Source organism: Meles meles, chromosome 2 (assembly GCF_922984935.1).
Source record: "Meles meles chromosome 2, mMelMel3.1 paternal haplotype, whole genome shotgun sequence".
NCBI classification, from domain to species: domain Eukaryota; kingdom Metazoa; phylum Chordata; class Mammalia; order Carnivora; family Mustelidae; genus Meles; species Meles meles.
This window is the reverse complement of record NC_060067.1, coordinates 144,324,557-144,352,500: the sequence shown is the minus strand read 5'-3', so window position 1 is coordinate 144,352,500 and position 27,944 is coordinate 144,324,557. Positions and strand designations below refer to the sequence as shown.

General features: G+C 35.1%; 1 protein-coding gene across 7 annotated transcripts in view; it reads right to left on the bottom strand.

The window, feature by feature from the left end:
- LRBA (LPS responsive beige-like anchor protein) overlaps positions 1 to 27,944 on the bottom strand; it is a 759,801-nt gene that overhangs the window by 378,044 nt on the left and 353,813 nt on the right. For all 7 annotated transcript variants that reach the window (XM_045989499.1, XM_045989508.1, XM_045989525.1 and 4 more), the window contains exon 37: positions 1,619 to 1,785. In XM_045989499.1, the coding sequence (XP_045845455.1) occupies positions 1,619 to 1,785 (167 nt within the window). The remainder of the gene's footprint in view (positions 1 to 1,618; positions 1,786 to 27,944) is intronic.

Genomic DNA, 27,944 nt, shown 5'->3' with positions numbered 1-27,944 from the left:
GGCACCCCGCACCAAACACACACCCATAGGCTTTTACATGTTGTAAGATAAGGCACCCAAACCTCTGAGCCAGGAATCCATGTCATTTCCATGATGCTCTTGCAGCTGAGATCACTGGAATAGAATTAAACAAACACTATTCCTGCCTTTATTCAGTCCTCTTGCCCTCAAGTCCTGACCTGCATTCCTTCTTCTAAACACCAAAAATGCTATGTCCAGACATGTAATTCATTTTAAGTATTCTTTATAATAAGCACAAGATATAGCTGTTTTATGTTAGTGTACAGTGGCACTCAAAACAAAAATATCCCGTAACAAGCAGATTTCTACTCAGTTTAAAGTTCGACTTACAAAAATTAAAAATATTTTCTATTTACTGGAAAATTTCTAAAACTAGACTTAGTGTGTTAGACATATAAGCTACATAAAACACAAGTGGAAACCAGTTATACCTATACATAATATATAATTTACTATTTTCATTTTTTGTTGTCTTGTAGAAAAAGTTATGTAGAAATGTGGGATTAAAATATTTTTCATTAACATTACTTAAATGAGACAAATACTTTTTTTAAGATTTATTTTTTTGAGAGAGAGAGAGTGAGTGAGTTGGGTGTGGAGGGGCAGTGGGGGAAGGGGAGAGAGAGAATCTCAAGCAGACACCCCACTGAGCAGGGAGCCTGATGCTGGGTCCAAACTCATGATCCTGAGATTGTGACTTGAGCTGAAATCAAGAATGGGGTGCTCAACCAAGTGAGCCAGCCAGGTGTCCCCAAACATGTTTCAAAGATTTGTAGCACAGAATATTCTAAGAAATATTAGAATTTTCTAATTTGTCCAAGTTCCTTTAGAAGGTAATTTATTTCTAGAAATTAAAATAAAGTACAGCATGTTCACTTTGAGAATCTAAAATGAAGGAAGATATAATTAATAGAATTTTAAAGAAGGCATTTAACCATTTTTATTATCATAGTCTTAAAATTTGCAAGGCAGTTCAAAAGAACACATAGTAATGTTTTCAAATGTATGTGTTGTAAACTCAGAAGTGCAAAATAGAGAAGGTTTTCTTAAAATATTGTATTTGTACAAATTCAGATATAAGTTTAGCTAATAAAATAGCTTATATTAACTATTTCCCTTAAAAGTTAACTTCGAAAAGAATATGAATAAATACTCCTTCAGCAGTAGTTGAGGGTGGGCGCCTGGGTGGCTCAGTGGGTTAAAGCCTCTGCCTTCAGCTCAGGGCATGATCCCAGGGTCCTGGGATGGAGCCCCACATCGGGCTCTCTGCTCAGCAGGGAGCCTGCTTCCTCCTCTCTATCTGCCTGCCTCTCTGCCTACTTGTGATCTCTGTCTGTCAAATAAATAAATAAAATTTTAAAACAAATAAACAAACAAGAAGTAGTTGAGGGAACTAAAACATCGATAAAGATCCCTAACTGTACCCACACTAATTTTCTCCTACCCCCTTCTTCTACCCTTCATTCATGGTATATGATAAAGTACAAAATTAAATTACTCTGTTCTTCATCTGGCCTTGATCATACCCAGAGCTATTTATCTAAACCTAAGCCTTCTGTAGAAAATCAGTGCCCAAATCCTAAAGGTTTCCCTTTACCTCACTGCAGAATTTCCCCAGGCTCCATGCTTGTCTGTGAGAATGTTGATAATTTTCTGGATGAGTTGAGTTGCTGTCACATGGTCCCGATATTTAGCTGCTCTTATCAGATGATCACACATCTTCTCATCTTCTCGTTTGTCTGCTGAATACTGGGCACACAGTGACTTGGATAGGAAAAAAGAAACATCTATTAATACTATAAAAATATGGGAAAAAACTTACAACACACCAGGAAATTCTTTCTAATGGGATATGAACCAACCAAAACTTTAAAATTATTTTTATATCCCTCATTAACTGAACTGACTGAGATTTAGTGATCTACTACCCTCGGTATAACAATCCCACAAGAATTTATTTCTCTGAAGTCATCATAAGACACACTCAAAGGTGGTTTTTAAGCAGACCTAAATAATTGGAAGAAGCCAATCATATGAAGATTCAGGGGTCCACATTACCAAGTAATGTGGCAAGAAGGGGGCTACAAAGCACTCCAGGCAAAGTGACTTAGAGGAAGAATGTTCTATACCAAGAAGGGTAATAATCACACCCACAGTGACAAACTGACTTAGGGAAAGGCACTATATCCATAATCTGTCTTGTCTAACATTACTGGTAAGAGGAAATTAAAATTATTGATGAAAATTAGAAAATTAATGGAATCCATATTGCCCCAACACCATACACATTCATATTAAACAGGACTAAAAGTAGCAAAAAAAAATTATTGAATGAACTCATTTTTTCTTTATTAATATTACACAAATTTAACTATCAAATTTACTTTGTAAACATTTGGTAAGTCATTAAACTTAGATTGAAAAGACATAATTCTAAACAGAAGAGTCCAAAGTACGCTAAATAGTAAAATGGCTGAAAGTGTTCTTTAATGGATCCTCCTTTACAATTTAAATAGCAACTTTTCATATCTGACATAAAATCTATAGATATAAATCACATTAAAGGGCTATTCTTTCCCGATTATCAATCTCTGTCTCATTGTGGAACATTAGAGTCACATTCTGACCTTAAAACATGATAAAAGGAAACCAAACAAGAATGTTTTGTAAAGATATAATGAACTTGTATCTATTTTTAAAAATATCTTTAAAATGTAATTGAACATGTTCTTATTAAAAACCAATACTATATTCTTTGTAAGACCTATCATTCAAAGTGAACAAGAGATGAAAAATATTTGCTCCAAGATCAAATGCATGTTACTTAATTGGTGGAGTATATATTTGCAATATGTGTATGTGTATGTGCTTGTGGCCGAATGTCGAGTGGAGGTGCCCCAAGAAATCCTAATCATCTATCAATAAAATCAAGGGCCAAGTCTAATATTTTCACTCCGTTTTACTTTACATCAACTTTTGTGTTTTCCTATTTTAAGTAACACATAAACTAGATCACATCACAATAATGACCACAAAAATATTTGAAACTTAAAAAAAATATCAGAATCTAAAAAGAAAAGAAGTAGGCATCTTGGGAACTAACAACTCGAATATATTTGATTATTACTTAAGAAATTTAAGACACTACCATAGAATTAATAAATATAAGACAAACCTACATCTTAAAAGAAATTCACTTACTTGCAGATAAAGTGGTAACTGAAGACAGAAACAATTTAGACCGGCCATTTATAATTCAAGTGACTATTCCAGCTCTTTAAATGTAAATGAATACATAAAACAGTATCATATTTGGTCTTTCCCTCCAGATGTTAATCTCTACCGAACTTTATTGTTTGTCCTTTCCATGAAAGCTCAGAGGAATGAATTTAAAATGAAGCAGATTCCTCTAGTACCCTCTTGTCATCGCTTACTTCTTGATGGTCAAACTTTGTCCTTTATTATTCCTCATTATGAAATACTGGCATTTCCTTAAGGTTTTGCCAAATGTTCCTTGGCATTATCATTCACTCACACATCACCTATTATTAATTTAGATCTTTTAAATTTTTCATATCTGCCCTAGCTGTTTCCCTGAACTCTCGGGCCGTATGTCTACCTGTAGGATAATCTCCAATTATTTAATAAGCACCTAAAACTCAAAATATACAAAAATATAATTACCATCTTTATCCCAAACATGCTATTATACTTCTGTCATTTGTGACTTCTCAATTTTCCTTCTCTTCATATCTCATCATTTCAACAAAACTCATTTACCTCTTACCACTTATCACTCTTACCACTGCCCTAAAACATTATCATTAGTTCGCAGTTCAGTTCTTGAAATAATCTTATAATTGCTTTCTCACAGTCCCAGAACTACTTCAAGAAGAATTTGACATTTCACAGATACAGGTATATACCCTACCCTTAAAAAGTATGTGATTACCTAAAATAATGAACAATTAGAACCAAATTTTACGAGCTAAGACCATGTGTCCTTCTATAATTCAGCAGTGTGGTATATTATCTTTATGCCTTCCTATGTATCCTATATTCCAGATACCCTCAGATTTTATGCTATTCCCCATCTATCCTTGAGACATTTTCAAGACTTAGGAAATATATTTCTCCTATAGCCTTTGTATGTGAAACCAATTTAATGGTGTCTATTGAGAAGGTAAGTTAGAAACTTAAAGGACAAACTACTAGAGAAGTTATTGAGAAAGACAGAAATACAAATAAGGGTCCTCTTGATTCTTCAGCAGAATACACAGAATAAAAAAAATTTCTAGGGGCGCCCCGGTGACTCAGTTGTTAAGCGTCTGCCTTCAGCTCAGGTCACGATCCCAGGGTCCTGGGATTGAGCCCTACATGGGGCTCCCTGCTTGGTGGGAAACCTGCTTCTCCCCCTCCCACTCCCCCTGCTTGTGTTCCCTCTTTCACTGTCAAATAAATAAATAAAATCTTTACAAAAAATCTAAAAAGTTCCAAAATAACTGAAAATTAAGCAGTTCAACTCCAAATAACTTATGGATCAAACATAAAATCACAAGCAAAATTACAAAAATTTGTGGCAACTGGGTGAGACAAATTGAAAGAAAAATGTATAGCTTTGCATGTATGCATTTTACGTGTACACATTTATATATTATAAAACATTAAATAAGGAAGAAATAATAAAAATCTTAAACTCTTTTCATATGGTAGAAGCTAAGGAATACAATGCAATTTCTATTACAGGAATAGAAAACTAAAAATTAATTTGTGTAAATAAACACAAAATCCATAACAAAACATTAGCATTCAGCTACACACAAAATAAAGTTTAGATCATGATGAAGAAGAGTTTATCCATGGAATGCAAGGTTGATTTAATATTTGAATATCAATCAGTATAAGTCATCATACAACAAAAAAGGGAGAAAAACATATAATCTCAATATTTTTTAAACATTTTACAACACTCAGAAGCATTTTATGATTTTTAAAAAACAAACAAAAAGACACTCCCCAAACTAGTAATAAAAAGAGACTTTTTTTTCCCCATTTTATTTATTTTTTCAGCGTAACAGTATTCATTCTTTTTGCACAACACCCAGTGCTCCATGCAAAACGTGCCCTCCCCATTACCCACCACCTGTTCCCCCAACCTCCCACCCTGACCCTTCAAAACCCTCAGGTTGCCCCAACCTCCTACCCCTGACCCTTCAAAACCCTCAGGTTGTTTTTCAGAGTCCATAGTCTCTTATGGTTCGCCTCCCATCCCCAATGTCCATAGCCCGCTCCCCCTCTCCCAATCCCACCTCCCCCCAGCAACCCCCAGTTTGTTTGTTTTTTTTTCCATTTTATTTATTTTTTCAGCGTAACAGTATTCATTCTTTTTGCACAACACCCAGTGCTCCATGCAAAATGTGCCCTCCCCATTACCCACCACCTGTTCCCCCAACCTCCCACCCCTGACCCTTCAAAACCCTCAGGTTGTTTTTCAGAGTCCATAGTCTCTTATGGTTCGCCTCCCATCCCCAATGTCCATAGCCCGCTCCCCCTCTCCCAATCCCACCTCCCCCCAGCAACCCCCAGTTTGTTTTGTGAGATTAAGAGTCATTTATGGTTTGTCTCCCTCCCAATCCCATCTTGTTTCATTTATTCTTCTCCTATCCCCCTACCCCCCCATGTTGCTTCTCCATGTCCTCATATCAGGGAGATCATATGATAGTTGTCTTTCTCCGATTGACTTATTTCACTAAGCATGATACGCTCTAGTTCCATCCACGTCGTCGCAAATGGCAAGATTTCATTTCTTTTGATGGCTGCATAGTATTCCATTGTGTATATATACCACCTCTTCTTTATCCATTCATCTGTTGATGGACATCTAGGTTCTTTCCATAGTCTGGCTATTGTAGACATTGCTGCTATAAACATTCGGGTACACGTGCCCCTTCGGATCACTATGTTTGTATCTTTAGGGTAAATACCCAGTAGTGCAATTGCTGGGTCATAGGGTAGTTCTATTTTCAACATTTTGAGGAACCTCCATGCTGTTTTCCAGAGTGGTTGCACCAGCTTGCATTCCCACCAACAGTGGAGGAGGGTTCCCCTTTCTCCACATCCTCGCCAGCATCTGTCATTTCCTGACTTGTTAATTTTAGCCATTCTGACTGGTGTGAGGTGATATCTCATTGTGGTTTTGATTTGTATTTCCCTGATGCCGAGTGACATGGAGCACGAGACTTTTTAAACCTCAGCAAGTACATCTATGAAGATCATTCAGTTAAAATTGTGGATAAAACAATGATGTCCCCTCTCTCATGACTTCCACTCAATACTGTAACAGGGTCCTAACCAGTTCAAAAAAGAGATAAAGAAAAGAAAAAGGGTGCCTTGGTGACTCAGTGGGTTAAGCCTCTGCCTTCAGCTCAGGTCATGATCTCAAGAGTCCTGGGATCAAGCACCGCATCAGGCTCTTTGCTTGGCAGGAAGCTTGCTTCCCCCTCTCCCTCTGCCTGCCTCTCTGTTTACTTGTGATCTCTCTCTCTCTCCCTCTGTCAAATAAATAAATAAATAATCTTAAAAAAAAAAGAAATAAAAAGATGGTTTGGAATAGAAGGAATAACATATTTATTTGCAAAGACATTCATGTATGTAATACCCCTAAAGGTTCTGGAAAAACTACTAAGACTTGTAAGTTGATGGGTTTCTTGGATATAAGGTCAATATATTAAAAATTATATGTCTACATACTGACAATAACGAACTAGAAAATGAAAACAATACTATTTACAATAGCATTAAAATATAAAATAAATTTTAAAAATATACAAAGCTATACAATGAAACTTTTATAAAACATTGCTAACAAAAATTAAAGAAAACTAAGTAAGTGGAGAAATAGGCAATGTTTATAGATTTTAAAACCCCATATTGTCAAAACACCTTCTCTCTTCAAACGGATTTTATAGATTCAACACAATCTTAATTAAAAGATTAAAAGCCTTGGGGTGCCTGCGTGGCTCAGCCAGTTAAGCATTTGACTCTTGATCTCAGCTCAGGTCCTGATCTCAGAGTTGTAGTTCAAGCTCTGTGTTGGGCTCCACACTGGACATGGAGCCTACTTAAAAAATAATGAAAAACAAAAATAAATAAAAAATTAAAATTTCGCAGCCTTTCTTATGGATACCAACAAGCTGATTCTCAAACACATGTATACTTATACAAAAAGAAAACAATTAATGACAAAACAGTTTTACCTAAGAAAAAGAAAACTGTAGAATTGTTTGTATAATGTTATAAAATGTGAAACTAAGAAGAGTTTAAGTTGTTAAATGAAGAAGGAATAACTTCTTGACAACTGACACTAAAATATCTGGCCACTCACAGGAAAAAAAAAAAAAGAAAGAAAGAAACTTGTCTAACCTTCACACCATAAACAAAATGTTTAATTCAAAATGAACTGAAGATCTAGATATAAACAATGTAACACTTCAAGAAGAAAATATAGCAGAAAATCTTATGACCCTGGGGTAGGCAGAAAATTCTCACACTGAAATTCTTAGACATAAAAAGAACCATAAAAGAAATTCATAACCATAAAGAATCTATTAAACTATACCAAAATTTATAAAATCTTGTCTTTAAAAGATACTATTTAGAAAATGAAAAGATAAGCCACAAGATGGGACAAAATATTCACTATACATCTAGTTAACAATTTTCCTACAAGACATATGAAGAACTCTCATGAATTAATAAGGCAAAGAAGCCAATTTAAAATAATGGGCAAGGGATTTGAACAGACACTTCACAAAAGATATACAAATGACTAATAAGTACATGAGAGGATGCTTAGTCAACAGGGAAATTCAAATAAAGACCACAATAAACTATCACTATATACCCAGTAGAAGGGCAAAAGTTAAAAGGCAGACAATATCAAATATTGGCAAAAATGTGGAGCAAATGATATCCAGCTGGTTAGAGTGAAAAATCCACAACTACTTTAGAAAATAGTTTGGCAGTTTCTTGCAAGTTTAAAAATATACTTACAACACCACCTAGCAATTCCACTCCTATGTATTTCCTCAAAATGAAGAAAACATTTTCACAAAACGATATTGCATGAAAATTCCCATAGTGCTTTAAGAGCCAGACACTGGAAATGATCTAATATCCACCTATCCATGAATGGATAAAGTAATACTATTCGGTAATAAAAAGAAACAAATGAATGATATACACAAGTGGATGAATATCAAAAATTATACGGTGACCAAAAGAATCCAGACATTACGGTACCTACTATAACACTTATACAAAGTTGTAGAGTATGTAAAACCATCTCCAATAACAAAAACCAGATGAGCAGTAGTAGAGGTGGGGCGTACGTATGTGAAGAGGAGCTGACCACAGTGAATCACAAGGGAATTCTTTGAGATGACAGAAATTTTCTGTGACTTGACTATGACAGTTATACAAGTATATACACCTGTCAAAACTCATTAAACTATATATCTAAAAGGAATGTCTTATTATATACAAACTATATTTTAATAATATTTAATAATTTTAATATTTAGTAATATTTAATAATTTTAATATTTATTTAAGAAAGTTTTAAAAAGTAAATAGGCAAGGTAATGACAGTGAAGAAAGTAGTTAAAATATCCATATTAAAAAAATCTGCACATCTATCAAATAGGTCAATATCCTCCACAAATCAATAAAGAAAAAACAGGTAACCAATAAGGAACTAACTAGGTAAGAGACAAACAGGTATCAAAAAAAAAAAAACCTTAAAAAAACATAAATATAACAAGCAGGAGAAAAGATATACAGCTTCATCTGTAAATAAAATCCAAATAAGAACACAATGAGGTTACCTCTACACAACTACTAAAATACTAAAATAAAAAGTACTTGTCAATTTTTTATGACAACTTGCAGTATGGAAATAGCTACATTTTGATATTGACACACACCTCTGGAAGACACTACAGCAATATCTATTAAAATTAAAAAGATAAATACAGTCAAGTAAGTGTACCCTACAGAAATGCATAAGCATGTACACCAAAGGACTTGAAAATTGTCATAATCACACTATTCATTACAATTAAAAACTGGAAACAACCTATCAACAGTAGAGAGACTATGAAAAACTATCATCCATTCATGTAAAGTATGGCATATAGCACTGAAAATAAAATAGGAAAAATGTAAGAAACTGAACAAATTTCACAAAAATAATGTTGACTAATGTCAGATCTAAACACATACTTTATGATTCCATTTATATCAAGTTCAAAAATTGTTTAAAAAATTACATTACTAAAAGATACACACTTAGAAACCCAAAGTTGGTGGGATCACAATTCCAGACTTCAAGCTCTATTACAAAGCTGTTATCATCAAGACAGTATGGTACTGGCACAAAAACTGACACATAGATAAATGGAACAGAATAGAGAGCCCAGAAATAGACCCTCAACTCTATGGTCAACTCATTTTCGACAAAGCAGGAAAGAATGTCCAACGGAAAAAAGACAGTCTCTTAAACAAATGATGTTGGGAAAACTGGACAACCACATGCAGAAAAATGAAACTGGACCATTTCCTTACACCACACACGAAAATAGACTCAAAATGCATGAAGAAACTCAATGTGAGAAAAGAATCCATCAAAATCCTTGAGGAGAATACAGGTTGCAACCTTTTCCACCTCAACCGCAGCAACTTCTTCCTAGGAATATGGCCAGAGGCAAGGAAGTAAGGGCAAAAGTGAACTATTCAGACTTCATCAAGATCTAAAGCTTTTGGGGCGCCTGGGTGGCTCAGTGGGTTAAGCCGCTGCCTTCGGCTCAGGTCATGATCTCGGGGTCCTGGGATCGAGTCCCGCATCGGGCTCTCTGCTCAGCGGGGAGCCTGCTTCCCTCTCTCTCTCTCTGCCTACCTCTCTGTCTACTTGTGATCTCTCTCTGTCAAATAAATAAATAAAATCTTTAAAAAAAAAAAAAAAAAAAAAAAAAAAAAAAAAAAGATCTAAAGCTTTTGCACAGCTAAGGAAACAGTTAACAAAACCAAAAGACAACTGACAGAATGGGAGAAGATATTTGCAAATGACACATCAGATAAAGGGCTAGTATCCAAAATCTATTAAGAGCTTAGCAAACTCAACACCCAAAGAATAATCCAATCAAGAAATGGAGAGAGGACATGAACAGACATTTCTGCAAAGAAGACATCCAGATGGCCAACAGACACATGAAAAAGTGCTTCACATCACTAGGCATCAGGGAAATGCAAATCAAAACCACAATGAGATACCACCTCACACCAGTCAGAATGGCTAAAATTAACAAGTCAGGAAATGACAGATGCTGGCGAGGATGTGAAGAAAGGGGAACCCTCCTACACTGTTGGTGGGAATGCAAGCTGGTGCAGCCACTCTGGAAAACAGCATGGAGGTTCCTCAAAATGTTGAAAATAGAACTACCCTATGACCCAGCAATTGCACTACTGGGTATTTACCCTAAAGATACAAACGCAGTGATCCAAAGGGGCACATGCCCCCGAAAGTTTATAGCAGCAATGTCTACAATAGCCAAACTATGGAAAGAACCTAGATGTCCATCAACAGATGAATGGACAAAGAAGATGTGGTATATATATTCAATGGAATACTATGCAGCCATCAAAAGAAATGAAATCTGGCCATTTGCGACGACGTGGATGGAACTAGAGGGTATTATGCTTAACAAAATAAGTCAATTGGAGAAAGACAACTATCATATGATCTCCCTGATATGAGGAAGTGGAGAGGCAACGTGGGGGGTTTGGGGGGTTGATAAAGAATAAATGAAACAAGATGGGACTGGGAGGGAGACAAACCATAAGAGACTAAATCTCACAAAACAAACTGAGGGTTGCTGGCAGTAGGGGGTTAGGGAGAGGGTGGTGGGGTTATGGACACTGGGGAAGGTAGGCTATGGTGAGTGCTGAGAAATGTGTAAACCTGGCAATTCACAGACCTGTACCCCTGAGGCTAATAATACATTATATGTTAATTTAAAAAAAATTAAAATAAAAAATAAAAAAGAGAGGAACCTAAAAAAAAAAAAAGAAAAGAAAAAGGAAACACACTTAAGCATTGAGTGGAAAACAAAAGTAAATACGTCATTCTATAAAATCAGAACAGTATTTAGTTTAATAGGGCAAAAAGGGGTTATGACTGGATAAACACACATAAACTGCTTCTCAGAAGCATTTTCAGTATCAAGAAAAGGAACTAAATTAATAATGTTAAATGCACACTGTTTCTACAGTTAAGTTTCAGTATGTTTTATGAGAAACAGATTATGAAGCAAATTTCATTAAGTCTGCATATTATTATGAAATAAAAATAAGTTAAAAAGTTCAAGACTAAAATCTTTTTTTTTTTAAAGATTTTATTTACTTATTTGACAGACAGAGATCACAAGTAGGCAGAGAGGCAGGCAGAGAGAGAGGGGGAAGCAGGCTCCCCGCTGAGCAGAGAGCCCAATGCGGGGCTCGATCCCAGGACCCTGGGATCATGACCTGAGCCGAAGACAGAGGCTTTAACCCACTGAGCCACCCAGGCGCCCCAAGGTGAAAATCTTAAAAAAATACTATACAAGCATTTAATATTAATTAAGCAACTTAAGTGTATTGGTTTTACAAATTTTGAATATAAACTTTTTTTAAGAAACATACACTTGTTTTTAAAAATAAAAAAGTAATGACATATGAAATTAAAAGAAAGTTCTTGCTTCCACCTCCTCCCTGGCGGGCTAGTTGTTTTTTACAGGGGTAATCACTATTAATAATAATACATAGTTCCCATATGAATGGAACCAAATTAGATCATTCCTTATCAGGAGATCCAGTTCTGCCTTCTTTCTTTCTCATGGCTACACTTTCTCATGGTATTGTATTTTTAGTTAACTAAACATACTTACTGGTAAACACCTTTAAGTGTATACTACCTTAATTCCCAATTTGCCCTCAAATCTCTTAACAGTATCAATTACTTATCTCATTGGAAATCATCTAAAAGGGAAAAATGACTTAAAGGACAAGTAAAGAAGCTTTTCAATATCTGACTTTTGAACGTCTTTGTATTTGATCCCTTAACTCAGATTTATAGTTTAATAGTTAAAAAAAAAAAAGTTATCCACAGGAATCTTACAAAGACTCCTGAAAAAGACTTAGAAAAATGAAAGCTTAAAAACCTCAACAGCAAACGAAAGTCAACCAAAGACAATGTGTGACAGCCACCTTTACTTCTGAAGTGATTCCTCTGTCATCCAATGCCTCAAAGTATTGATTCCTCTCAGCACGAAAAAGCCTAAGCCAATGAAACATCACCCCCCCCATTACAGCATTCAAGGTTACAACAGGCAGAACACTTATCAAAATATCTCTATGATTTCTTATTGTTTTAATGGACTGGATAAAATGTGTTGGGTTCATATCTCAACAAACTTCAGTCTTCAAACAACATTTTAAAATAATTTAAATATTTTAATTTAGACTTCTGATAATAAAAAACTTGTTTTAAAATGCTTTTACATGTTATTTGTAAAAGCAAGTCAACACTAAGAGGGTTACAGTTTTCATTTCTGTGTCAAACCCACACACAGTATTGTTTTTATTCAATTATTTTATTTCATTACCTCATTAGAGTTATTCACAATTAAAAAATCACAAAATTGTTAGGTAAATAACAAAATACCTTACAAACAGACAAACTAATTTCATGTAATGGCTGCATATATCATATGCAAGTAAATAAAGTATCGTTACTACCTGTGCTCAATAAAATTAACATGGAATTTAAACAGATAGGATTAAACCCAAGTAATTACATTTTTAAAAATCATGACATGAGACAAAATATATCATTGCAAAAAATTATATAATTATACACAAATATACACACACAGAGAAAAATTGAGAGTTTCAAAGTCTTTTTGCTAATCTGCCCAAGAGCTAGATGATGTTAAGCAAATTCTATCATCTTTTAGCTCAACATAATTACCTAATAGATTTTTTTAAGTTATACAAAACTAGAGCCTCTCACATATATTAGGCTAATCACAATTAAACACACTAACTACAAAGAGCTAAGACGTAAACTTAAATTTCAAATTAAAATACTTTAAGAACAAACATGAAAAAAATTAAAAGACAAAAAAACGATTCATTCTTATAAAAAACATACTTAACACTATTGTTTAGAACACAGATTGTAGAGCCAGACAACTTGAATTTAAATCCCAGCTCTGACACATTCATGCACAGGCAAATTATTTAAACCCCTGTGCCTCAGTCTCCTCATATAAAAAAGGATATAACATGATATGTTTTGGGGAAGGATCAAATAAAAATAGACATGAAACAATTAGAACTTGCCAGGCATATAGTAACACCTGACATTTATTATAGGCTTAGTCATGAAGTGAACAAATTACACAGCAAACAGTTCTTTCTTCCAGCATCTCATTGGAGTTGAGAAACAAGGGATTAAATTTAATTACAATATGAGAGAACTGCTAAAAGGTATATATAGTATATTTGGGAGGAACAAGAAAGAACTGTTTAGAGTCTGAGAGTTTTATAGAGAAATGAAAGGCTAAGTAAACTGTTCACCAAGAAGGAAGGGCTTAAGATAGAAAATATAAAATACAGCAAAATGAAGAGGCAATGAAAATAAGAGAATAAGCTCAAATAAATACCTCTTTATTTTTTTTAAAAGATTTATTTATTTGAGAGAGACAGAGAAAGTAGACAAGCAGGGCTGGGGGGACAGAGGGAAGAGAGGGAATCTCAAGTGGACTCCCTGCCTTCTATGGAACCCAACATGGGGTTTGATATTATGACCCCAAGAGATCATGACCTGAGCTGAAACCAAGAGTTTGATGCTCAAATGACTGAACCACACAAGTGTCCCAGTAAGTAACTTTTTAAAAATAACAGAATAAGACATGTAATTAACACAGCCCTCTCTTTTTAAATCCCCTAATATACACTTGCTTATATTTTCCTTGTGCAATATTATAATTTGTATGACATGTATATCTGGTCATTCATATGACTACAATATATATTTGGTCTTCATCCACAGTTCCTGGCTTGCAGCTCCTAAAATTCTTTTAATTTCTTACATGTTGAGAGTTGTTAAAGTATCTTTTGTTATGTTAATGAGGTGACTTTTGGACCTGACCAGAGGGTGGGGGCTGACTGCCAGGAAAGCCAACCCTGTGATTAAAGTTTTTTCAATTTTCAGTTCCCACCCCTCCCCTGACTTCCTAGAAGTGGAAAGGAAATGAAGATTGAATCAGCCAATGGTCAATAACTTAGTCAAACATGATTATAAAATGAAGCCTCCATACAAACCCAAAAGTACATCTTTTGGGTCTCTTTTGGAGAGCTTCAAAGCTTGAGGATCCAACCTTAACAAGCACTGAAGCTCCTTGGCTCAGGACCTCACCCTACGTATCTCTTCATCTGGCTATTGATTCATATCCTTTATTATATCCTTTAATAAACTGGCAAACATATGTAAGTGTTCCCCAAGTTCTGTGAGCCACTCTAACAAATTAATCAAACCTAAAATGGAGCCATTTGGAACCTCCAAAATGTAGTCAGTTAGTCCGAAGCACAGGTAACAGCCTGGGGCTTGGATATGAAGTAGAGAGGGGGAAGCAGTCTTATATAACTGAACCCTTAATCTGTCTAATCTGATGCTATTTCTGGGTACAGTGTCACGTCAGATCTGGGTTGAGTTCTTGGACACCCTCCTATCTGAGAAGTGCTTGGGTTTAGGGGTGGACCCCCACTTCCACTTTAGAATTGGGTCTAAGAAACCTAAAAGACCTTGGGTGCCTATGTATTTTTACTATTTCCTTAAAAGAAAATTCTTCCCCAACGGTTTATATAACTCATTTCACATATAGTTAATTATATTACTTAGCTGAGTACTGCTAACTGTATCACTTAGCTGAATACTGTTAGACTCCTGTAAGTTTTTCTTCAAACGTACTGCTAATATAGACTAATTCAAAATGACACAACTGGATATGAACTGGCTTTTAGGTACTGCTATCAAGTTATCTATAATAAAGAACCACTTTTTATTATACTTTTATAAAAAAATGATACTTCAAAAAATATTCTGACAAACCCAGATATTCAAGCTACAAAAGTTCCAAATATTTATTTAATTTCTATACTCAATCTCTTTGTGGACTAGTGGACTAGTTATAAACAGTATGCTCAGCACACCGTATCTAAGTAGCACTAGTATAACAGATGAATTGAAGGAAACTATTTTTATTGACTCAAGAACTGCCATCTTCCTTTTCATGATGAAATAACTGATCTTATATTCAGAGCTTTACTTTGCACACTAATAACCCAAAATAACAAAAGCCAAATTCTAATTTCATTTCATGTGGACAATTTTTAAGTGATACGTAAATGAATGAACTATAATGACTTTGAAGTTAGCTTATTTTCTTCTCTATCTTTAATTTAAAATACACTAAGAAAAGGCAATTTTTAAACAGCATGGAGGTTCCTCAAAATGTTGAAAATAGAACTACCCTATGACTCAGCAATTGCACTACTGGATATATACCCTAAAGATACAAACATAGTGATCCAAAGAGGCATGTTTATAGCAACAATGTCCACAATAGCCAAACTATGGAAAGAACCTAGATGTCAATCAACAGATGAATGGACAAAGATGATGTGGTATATATATTCAATGGAATACTATGCAGCCATCAAAAGAAATGAAATCTGGCCATTTGCGACGACGTGGATGGAACTAGAGGGTATATGCTTAACAAAATAAGTCAATTGGAGAAAGACAACTATCATAGATCTCCCTGATATGAGGAAGTGGAGAGGCATCATGGGGGGTTAGGGGGATAGGAGAAGAATAAATGAAACAAGATGGGATTGGGAGGGAGACAAACCATAAGAGACTCTAAATCTCACAAAACAAACTGATGGTTGCTGGGGGGAGGGGTTTAGGAGAGGGGGGTGGGGTTATGGACATTGGGGAGGGTATGTGCTATGGTGAGTGCTGTGAAGTGTGTAAACCTGGTGATTCACAGACCTGTATCCTGGGGATAAAAATACATTATATGTTTATAAAAAAATAAAGAAAAAAAATTTTTTAAAAAGGCAATTACACTAACACATGATTTGGTCAATGGTTAAGACAAGCAGAACATATAAACTGAAAGCTTAAACAGAGACTTGATATATCCATAAAAATATATTCAGATCTTTTCTTAGAGGAGATTTTTCAATAGCAATACGAGGTCTAGTCTTCTATCAAGACTGTATTTTATATTATAATATACTGGAAGTTATGAAAAAAAATGCTTTTCATTTTGGATTTAAACTGATTAGTGCTGCTCATAGTTATGCTCATAGTTATATCCATGCTATAGTTCCTTTGTTTTTTTCTAGCTTCCCACCTTTAATAGAGTTCCCAGCAATATTGTTTTGTTTATCAAAAGCTAAAGATGCATTATTTAAAATTTTCAAACCATGGCAGAAACATTGCCTTAAAGTGGCCTTCCTTTGTGCCAAAAATGATAACTGCTTCAGTTTCACAAATTACTCTAAAATGTAAGATTTTTATTTCTATTTTTTTTAAAGATTTTCTTTATCTGACACAGAAAGAGAGCACAAGTAGAGGGAGCAGCAGACACGGGGGGAGGGGGGAAGGGGGAAGCAGACTCCTGACAGAGCAAGGAGCCAGATGTGGGGCTCGATTCCAGGACCCTGAGATCATGACCTGAGCTGAAGGCAGACACTTAACCATCTGAGCCACCCAGGTGCCCCATGAAATGTAAGATTTTTTTAAAAATTATGTTTATGTGTATACTTATACCACATATAGGTGTGCATATGGTCTATACAAAACTTTCCCACAGAAAACTGAGAGCAAAAAGTGTTGTGACCCAGCTATTTAATTTGGCCGTTATCACGAAACTGAAATTGAAAGTGAGACAAGCGAAAACACATCTTAAAAATAAAAACCTCTAAAAGTAGTGCATTTCAGTCTGAATACACAGACTCTGAAAATATACTGAGAAATGTGATTGCATAGTTCAGGTACAGAACATAATGTAGAATATATATATTAAACTAGGTTGAGCATCTCCCTTAAGGAATGTGATGTTCACATGACCAATCAACCTCAAGTAAAAAAAGGAGAACCTTAGAATGAAGAACAACCAATATTCTCTTCTCTCCAAGACTGGAGGCAGGTGCGCCTGTACTACTCTAAGAAGAGGGAATACTGTCAAAGGAGCTCTCTCTGTGGAAGAGTTGAATCAGCCCATTGCAAGATGGCAAAGGGACAAAGCTAGACAGTCAGATCAAGAAAAGGTCAAGAGAAAACTTCCTAAGCAGAAGCACTGCCTGTGAATTCTAGGAGATACAATATCTTTTACTGAGTTTTATTTTCCGTTTCTGCACTGTGATATGCTCCTATCACTGCTAAGCTTATAAATGAGAAAAGGAAAAGTCTATGCCCATACAATGAGCAAAAAAGGATAAGGAAACAGCAGCTCTTTCCTAGAATAGCCACTTGTATGATAGTAAGAGGTAACTTTCAGGACTCCACAGAGCAGTAGCCTGGATCAAGGCCTTATGGCAGAGGTGACAGCTCCAGATGTACTGTGGGACATGTAAGCATTCCTTGGATATTCCTGGAGATTACTTAGAATAGAAAAAATGCCCTCCCTTTAATACTGACAACACTATTTTGTTATACACTTAAAATGAATTTATCGTAATAGGTGCTTTACATTTATCAAATCCCAACTACTTATCACAAAATTACTATAATTAGGCACGATTACTATCCTGATTTTAAGATGAAGCACTGGTGCCTTAGTTCACATAGCTAGTAAATGACAGAGCCAAGGTTAAGGGACTAGGTTATCTCACTAGAAAGTCAGAGCTATATTAATTGCCCCATAATAATCACATGGTCTCAGATGCCTGGGTGGCTCAGTTGGTTCAGTGACTGCCTTCGGCTCAGGTCGTGATCCTGGAGTCTCAGGATCGTGTCCCACATCAGCGCCCTGCTCAGCAGGGACTCTGCTTCTCCTGCTGACCTCTCTCCTCTCATGCTCTCTCTCTTTCTCTCAAATAAATAAAAATTTAAAAAATAATAATCACATGGTCTAATCAGCAAGTTTCTACAATATAGTGATTTGGACATTTACAAGGACTATAATCCTCCGCAATTAATTATGCTAGTATTTTATCATGTTCATGATTATTTATCAAAATTCTTGTCCCAGGCAAAGAAAATAATACAAAAGCTACAATTAAAAATTATATATATTGTCAAGATTACCATTTCCCTATTCCTGGCTTTTTGAAGAAATAAAGAGCTTTAAAAAATTTGCCCAAAACTATAATGCATGTAAAGGCCATATCTAAGGTGAGATATATCATTCTAATGCTTTGTTATTAAGCTATGATGCCTCAAGATATATTAATTAGCCATCTTTTCACAAAATGACAAAATTAATCATGCAAAGGATACATCAAGAAAGAAATGTGGCTGGGTGCCTGGGTGGCTCAGTGGGTTAAGCCGCTGCCTTTGGCTCAGATCATGATCTCAGGGTCCTGGGATCAAGTCCCACATTGGCCTCTCTGCTCAGCAGGGAGCCCGCTTCCCTCTCTCTCTCCCTGCCTCTCTACCTACTTATAGTCTCTCGCTATCAAATAAATAAATAAAATCTTTAAAAAAAAGAGAGAGAGAAAGAAAGAAATATGGCTAGATCAATGGAACAGAACAGAGAGCCCAGAAATAGAGCCTCAACTCTATGGTCAACTAATCTTCGACAAAGCAGGAAAGAACGTCCAACGGAGAAAAGACAGTCTCTTCAACAAATGGAGTTGGGAAAATTGGACAGCCACGCCATGGAGAAAAATGAAACTGGACCATTCCCTTACACCACACACGAAAATAGACTCAAAATGCAAAAAGAACCTCAATGTGAGAAAGGAATCCATCAAAATCCTTGAGGAGAACACAGGCAGCAACCTTTCTGACCTCAGCTGCAGCAAATTCTTCCTAGAAATATCGCCAAAGGCAAGGGAAGTAAGGACAAAAATGAAATATTGAGACTTCATCAAGATCAAAAGCTTTTGCACAGCAAAGGAAACAGTCAACAAAACCAAAAGACAACTGACAGAATGGGAGAAGATATTTGCAAACAACATATCAGATAAAGGGCTAGTATCCAAAAATCTATAAAGAACTTTTCAAAGTCAAAACCCAAAGAACAAATAATCCAATCAAGAAATAGGCAGAAGACATGAACAGACATTTCTGCAAAGAAGACATCCAGATGGCCAACAGACACATGAAGAAGTGCTCCACATCACTCAGCATCAGGGAAATACAAATCAAAAATACACTGAGATACCACCTCACATCAGTCAGAACAGCTAAAATTAACAAGTCAGGAAAAGACAGATGTTGGCAAGGATATGGAGAAAGGGGATCACTCTTAAACTACAATGCAAGCTGGTGCAGCCACTCTGGAAAACAGCATGGAGGTTCCTCAAAAAGTTGAAAGTAGAGCTACCCTACAACCAAGCAATTGCACTACTGGGTATTTACCCTAAAGATACAAATGTAGTGATCCGAAGGGGCATGTGTACCCAAATGTTTATAGCACCAATGTCTACAATAGCCAAACTACAGAAAGAAACTAGATGTCCATCGGCACATGAATGGACAAAGAAGATGTGGTATATATATACAATGGAATACTATGCAGCCATCAAAAGAAATGAAATCCTGCCATTTGAAACAATGTGGATGGAACTATAGGGTATTACACTGAGCGAAATAAGTCAATCAGAGAAAGACAATTATCATACAATATCTCTGATATGAGGAATTTGAGAGGTAGGGCAGGGGGTTGTGGGGAGTAGGGAAAGGAAAAATGAAACAATATGGGATTGGGAGGGAGACAAACCATACGAGACTCAATCTCACAGAACAAACCGAGGGTTGCTGGGGGTTGAGGGTGTAGGGATAAGGTGGTTGGGTTGTGGACATTGGGGGGTATGTGTTATGGTGACTGCTGTGGAAATGTGTAAGCCTGATGATTCACAGACCTGTTCCCCTGGGACAAATAATACATTATATGTAAATAAAAATAATTTTAAAATAATAATTAAAAAAAGAAATGTGGCAAGACAATGGGGTGCATTTACCACTATTAATGCAGAATCATCACAGGAAATAGAATGGTACCATCCTTAGATTCAAAAAAGTTATCATTAACTTTGACCATCAGTCTCACACTAACATTTAAGATGAGAGAGCTAAATAAAAGCCAAAAATAAGGAGGATAAAGTTAAAAGAAGAAGCAGAAAGATGACAAATAGGAAAGCATAAATAGGAGTTTGAATGAAAAAATATTTGCATTGCCTCATTATTACAGGTTTAATTTAAAAGCTCGAAAAAACAGAGGCACTTGGGTGGCTCAATCAGTAAAGTGTCTGACTCTTGATTTTAGCTGAGGTCATCAGCTCAGCATTGTGAGATCGGGTCCTGTGTTGAGAAAGCTTTTGCACTGAGAAAGAAACCAACGATAAAACAAAAAGACAACCTACTCAATGGGAGAATCTATTTGCAAATGATATGTCCAATGAGGGGTTAGTATCTAAAACATAAAGAACTCAAACAATTCAACGCCTAAAATCCAAAAGTGGATTTAAGTGGACCCACACAGTTCAAATCCATGTTGTTCAAAGATCAACTGTAAATTTATTTTTAAATTAAGTGAATGAAGGAAAATTTAAAGATTATTACATAGGTGAAACTGTAATAATACTGCCATTTAGTACCCATCTTTGGGGCTGGACCAAATAAATTATAAGCCCCAGATTTGGGGTTATACTTAATGACCTTTAAAGAGCCCGATATTACAGAGAATTTAAATATCTGGTCCAATATATTACATAGTAAGTTAGTGGCTGAACCAGAACTGCATCCTAGTTCTGACATATCCCAAATCTATGTTTTCTATCATACACTGCAGATCATCATAATAATTTACAGTCCATATGTGATTAAATATTTAAATCAATACTCTAAGTCTCATAAAATAAAAGCTAAAAACTACAGACCTTTTCAGCAAAAGAAAGAGTTGACCATAGGATTTTTAGGGAGTTTTTTACTTATCAAATCAAAAAGCAAGTCTTAACCCTTAGAAAACTTAAGTATTGTAGTTCATATATAACAACCACCATACTGTAAGTTCAGCAAATAATTACTACAGAGATTTAAATTTTCTGACTTTATACATCATTAAATGCTAGTCACAAAAACATCGGCAAACTGAATATCCACATGCAAAAGAATGAAACGGTACCCTTGTCTTACACCATACATAAAAAAACAACTCAAAATGAATTAATTAAAAAGGACACCTGAAAGCATAAAACTCCTTGAAGAAAACATAGGGGAGAAGCTCTTTCACAAAGATCTTGGCAATGATTTTTCACATTTAACACCAAAAGCATAGGCAACAAAAGCAGTAACAAGCGAGTAGGACCATATCAAACTAAAAGCTTTCTACAAAGCAAACAATAAACAAAATGAAAAGGCAATCCACAGAATGGGAGAAAATATATGCAAACCAAATACCCAATAAGGAGTTACTATCCAAATTCAATAGCAGAAAAATAATTTGATTTTTACAAATGGGCAAAGGATCTAAATACATAATCTTCCAAAGAACATGTATGAGTGGCCAAGATGTGCATGATAAGATGCTCAGTCACCATCACTAATCAACAGGAAAATGCAAATCAAAACCAGAATGAGATTTCACATCATACTCGTTAGAATGGCTATCGTCAAGAAGACAAGAGATATTAAGTGTTTGGAAGGATGTGAAGAAAAGGGAACTGTTGTGCACCGTTAGTGAAATGTAAACCAATTCACCACTGTGGAAAACATTATGGAAGTTCCTCAAAAAATTAAAAATAGAACTACCTTATGATTCAGTAATCCCACTTCTTTATATCCAAAAGAAATAAATTTCTATCTCTAAAATACATTTCACTGCAGCATTATTTCAAATGCCAAGATATTAGAAACATTCTAAGTATCTACTAGCAGTTGGATAAATTACACACACACACTCCTACATATATACACGTATACACATACATATAAACATACACACACATATACATAGAATGGAATATTATTCAGGCTTTAAAAAAAGTAAATCCTGTTACTTAAGACAACATGGATTAACCTGAGAGACATTATCCTACCTGAAATAAACCAAACACAGAATGACAAATACTGCATGATTTCACTTATATGTGGAATCAAAAAACAAAAATAGAGCTCACACTAAGGTAGTAGAATGGTAGTAACCAAAGGCTAGGGAGTGGAGGAAAAGGAAAGATATTAATGAAAGAGTACAAAGTTTTAGTTATGAAATGAGTAAGTTCTTGATATCCAATGTACAGCATGGTGACTATAATTAACAATAATTTATTTTGCAAATTTGAAATCTTAAGTTTTCTCACCACACACACACACACACACACAATGGTAACTATGTGAGGTGATGTATATGTTAATTTACTTGACTGTGGTACTTATTTCACAATGTATACATATATCAAAACATCAATGTTATGCACTTTAGATATACACAATATTTGACAACCATACCTCAATAAAACTAGAGAGAAAAAAGTTTAAATCTATAAGCAACAAAAGAATTACTACTTTTTGTTATGCTTCTAAAATAGGAACAGAATATTTTACTAATCTAAAATAATCTAGGATCTCACAGGAAAAGACTAAATCCCCAGACTTTGCTAACTAAACATGAAAATCTTCATGAATCTTATATTCTATCATGTAGCAGTTGATACTTTCATTCATTTAGCAATGCTTTATTGAATGCTTCCCATGTTCAAAGCCCATGCTAGGAATTGAAACAAAAATAAGAAACAGAGCCCATTACAGGTCAATACCTAATGTTTGTTTCCCTCAGAAGATACAAATAATTTCAAAACATTTTTAATGGATATAAGTAACTCTCACAAGGTATCTGAGAAGATAACATTATCTACAATTTTAAAATGCAGTATCTATATCAAAGAGAAATAGCAGTGAGGTGGCCTCTATCCCCATTACATGACTTCTATAAGAGAAGTGATGTATGCAAACCACACAGACCCTTACATAAGACATTCTCAAACCAGAATCTGTACTCCTACCCAAATTATATGTAAAATGTTACGGTTATATTTGTTTGAATTTCTAAAGGTCATATTCTCAAAAAAGTTCATACTCAAAAAAGTTCATACAAAAAAGTTCATACAATGAAAATGTGAGAAGTACTGACACAAAATAACACCTAACATATTATAATCCCATTTTTGGTTGAATATATATGATATGTGAAATATATATACAAAAATATATATAAAGTATACATTTACAGTAGAGCAACTAAAAAGTTATGTGCCAAACCATTACCTTGGGAGGTATGGTAAGAGGAAAGATAGTGAAGAATTTTTTTTTTTTTTAATTTATACTACTGTTTTCATTACATTGTCTCTTCTGTTCTTGGTCCCCTAACTTTTATTGACACATTATATTCCAGTGTAATTTTTATGAGTTAAGAAAACCAGAAAGAGCCATTGATCTAAATGAAATTTTTTTGTAAATCAGGATTTCCCCACTTAACTTTCTGGGATGTACTGAATTCTACTTTATTTTTAATTTTCATAATAATCTAAGCAAACAAATAAAAACAGATTTGGGGTTATCTGGATTATAGATATGTAGAAGTGCTTATACATTTTACACAACTACAACCCAATTAATCAAAAATTAAAGTGACAGCACAAAAAAAATCAATGAATTTATATTATTTATGATTGCTTGAAGTGAGAATATAATTTCCAATGAATTAATGAGCCTTAAACTGCCATAATGTTAAAATGAAATCAATCCATGAAAATTACTATATGCAGCTGATTTTACCAATTATAATGACAAAACTTCTTTCATAAAATACTTAACTGAAAGGCATCTTCACAGACTAGCATTTCAATATTGACTTAAATCTAAAACTAATTCTATATTGTGAAAATGGCTTGCTGCAGAACACTAAAGCAATAACTGAATATTGTTGATCATATGAAAAGATGAATTCACATGTAGTGATATATTATGTACTGCATTAATGAAAATTTGACATAAGTTTCAAAACTGAAAAATGAAAGGAGAGCATGACATCAATTTTTTATTCCCTCAAATGTTACGTCTTCAACAGTACCAGCAACTCGAAATTTTTACCGGTGTTTAATTATCTAGAATAAAGAGTACTTTACAACTTCTATACTATTTTACCACTGTTAATAAAACTAGAAAGAGAACTAGAAGAGAAAGTAATATATGTATGTTTTAGACAAAATGAATATTAGGAAGACACCTACATAGAGATATACAGCAAATTTTGGGAAATGTAAAATGGCAATTGAGGTCTACAGCATAGTAATTACACCAAAATTCTACCAAATGTTTAAAAGTCAGACAACTCCGCTTTTACTAGCACTGAAACGAAGCATATAAAAACACACAAAATCTTTTTTTTATTTAACTTTATTTTTTCAGTGTTCCAGCATTCATTGTTATGCACCACACCCAGTGCTCCATGCAATACGTGTGCTCCATGCAATACGTGCCCTCCATAATACCCACCACCAAGTTCACCCAACCCCCACCTCCCTTCCCCTACAAAACCCTCAGTTTGTTGCTCAGAGTCCACAGTCTCTCATCGTTCATCTTCCCCTCCAATTTCCCCCAACTCACTTCTCCTCTCCAATTCCCGAAGTCCTACATGTTATTCCTTATGCTCCACTAGTGAAACGGTAAGATAACTGACTCTCTCTGCTTGACTTATTTCACTCAGCATAATCTCCTCCAGTCCCATCCATGTTGATACAAAAGTTGGGTATTCATCCTTTCTGATGGAGGCATTTATACTCCATTGTACAAAAGGACCATATCTTCTTTATCCATTCATCTGTTGAAGGCATGTTGGCTCTTTCCACAGTTTGGTGACTGTGGTCACTGCTGCTATGAACACTGGGATACAGATGGCCCTTCTTTTCACTACATCTGTATCTTTGGGGTAAATACCCAGTAGTGCAATTGCAGGGTCATAGGGTAGCACTATATTTAATTTCTTAAGGAATCTCCACACTATTTTCCAAAGTGGCTGCACCAACTTACATTCCTACCAACAGTGTGAGAGCATTCCCCTTTCTCCATATCCTCTCTAATACTTGTTTACTGTCTTGTTAATTTTGGCCATTCTAACTGGTGTAAGGTGATATCTCAATGTGGTTTTGATTTGAATCTCCCTGATGGCTAGTGATGATGAGCATTTTTTCATGTGTCTGCTAGCCATTTGTATGTCTTCTTTGGAGAAGTGTCTGTTCATGTCTTCTGCCCATTTTTTGACGTGATTATCTGTTTTGTGTGTGTTGAGTTTGAGGAGTTTATAGATCCTGGATATCAGCCCTTTGTCTGTACTGTCATTTGCAAATATCTTCTCCCATTCCATGGGTTGCCTCTTTGTTTTGTTGACTGTTTCCTGTGCTGTGAAGAAACTTTTGATCTTGATGAAGTCCCAAAAGTTCTTTTTCGTTTTTGTTTCCTTTGTTTTTGGAGACACATCTTGAAGTTGCTGTGGTAATGTCAAAGAGGTTACTGCCTATGTTGTCCTCTTGGATTTTGATAGATTCTTGGCTCACGTTGAGGTCTTTTATCCATTTCGAGTTTATCTTTGTGCATGGTGTAAGAGAATGGTGAAGTTTCATTCTTCTACACATAGCTGTCCAGTTTTCCCAGCACCATTTATTGAAGAGACTATCTTTTTTCCAATGGGTATTTTTTCTTGCTTTGTCAAAGATTATTTGACCAAAGAGTTGTGGGTCTGTATCTGGGCTCTCTACTCTGTTCCACTGGTCTATATGTCTGTTTTTGTGCCAGTACCATGCTGTCTTGGTGATCAAAGCTTTGTAATAAAGCTTGTAGTCAGGCAACGTGATGCCCCCAATTTTGTTTTTCTTTTTCAACATTTCCTTAGCAATTTGGGGTCCCTTCTGGTTCCATAAAAATTTTAGGATTGTTTGTTCCAGCCCTTTGAAACATGCCGTGGAATTCTGATCAGTATGGCATTGAAAGTATAGATTGCTGTAGGCAATATAGACATTTTAACAATGTTTATTTTTCGGATCCATGAGTATGGAATCCTTTTCCATCTTTTTGTGTTTTCTTCAATTTCATTCATGAGTGTTCTGTAGTTCTTCAAGTACAGATCCTTTACATCTTTGGTTAGGTTTATTCCCAGGTATCTTATGATTCTTGGTGCTATAGTAAATGGAATCTATTCTCTAACTTCCGTTTCTATGTTTTCATTGTTAGTGTATAAGAAAGCAACTGATTTCTCTACATTGATTTTGTATCCTGCCACATTACTGAATTGCTCTTTGAGTTCCAATAGTTTGCAGGTAGAGTCTTCTGGGTTTTTCATATAAAGTATCATGTCATCTGCGAAGAGAGAGAGTTTGATTTCTTCCTTGCCAATCTGAATACCTTTTATTTCTTTTTGTTGTCATATTGCTGTTGCTAGGAGTTCTAGCACTATTTTGAACAACAGTGGCAAGAGTGGGCATCCTTGTCGTGTTCCTGATCTCAAAGGGAAGGCTGTCCATTTTTCCCTTTTAAATTGAGAATGATATTTGCTAACACACAAAGTTTCTAATTCTTTCTGTGACACAGGTATAATACTGATATCCAAAACCTGCCAAATATCTCAGACTGATTAGAAAGGTAGAAACAAACACAATTTGCCTTATGAACAGAATGCAAAAATCACAAATGAAACATTAGCAAACACAATCTCGCAGCACATTAAAGGAAAAAACTTATGAGCACAACATACTGGTATAATACTGACATACCTAATATATTTTAAAGCACAGTATCTACTCTATCGCTCCACTTAAGGAGGATAAAACTGGATAAAATTCCTTATTAAAAAGAAAAATATCAACAAAATAGAACTAAACTAATAATTCATTAAAATGACATACTATGTCTACTTTAGCTCAAACTGTATCATAATTACTGGGAAAATAATGAAATATCTCTACTAAAATCAGGAAGTAAAAAGATGCCCACTATTATTTTTATTTAACAGTACACTGTTTATCTCACTTACATGTAGAATAGGGAAAAAAAAGCTTAACTCATAGTAATAGAGTAGAATGCTTAAACACAATAAAATACCAGCAAACAGAAACTAGCAATTAATAATAATCATTATTACTCAATAATAATTGAATAAACCAATTCAATTATGTAATAAAACAGCAATTAGAAGACATGGAACCTTCTCCAGAATAGATCACATCCTGGGTCACAAATCAGGTCTCAACCGGTATCAAAAGATTAGGATCATTCCCTGCATATTTTCAGACCACAATGCTCTGAAGCTAGAACTCAATCACAAGAGGAAAGCTGGAAAGAACCCAAATACATGGAGACTAAACAGCATCCTTCTAAAGAATGAATGGGTTAACCAGGAAATTAAAGAAGAATTGAAAAAATTCATAGAAACAAATGATAATGAAAACACAACAGTTCAAAATCTGTGGGACACAGCAAAGGCAGTCCTGAGAGGAAAATATATAGCGGTACAAGCCTTTCTCAAGAAACAAGAAAGGTCTCAAGTACACAACCTAACCCTACACGTAAAGGAGCTGGAGAAAGAACAAGAAAGAAA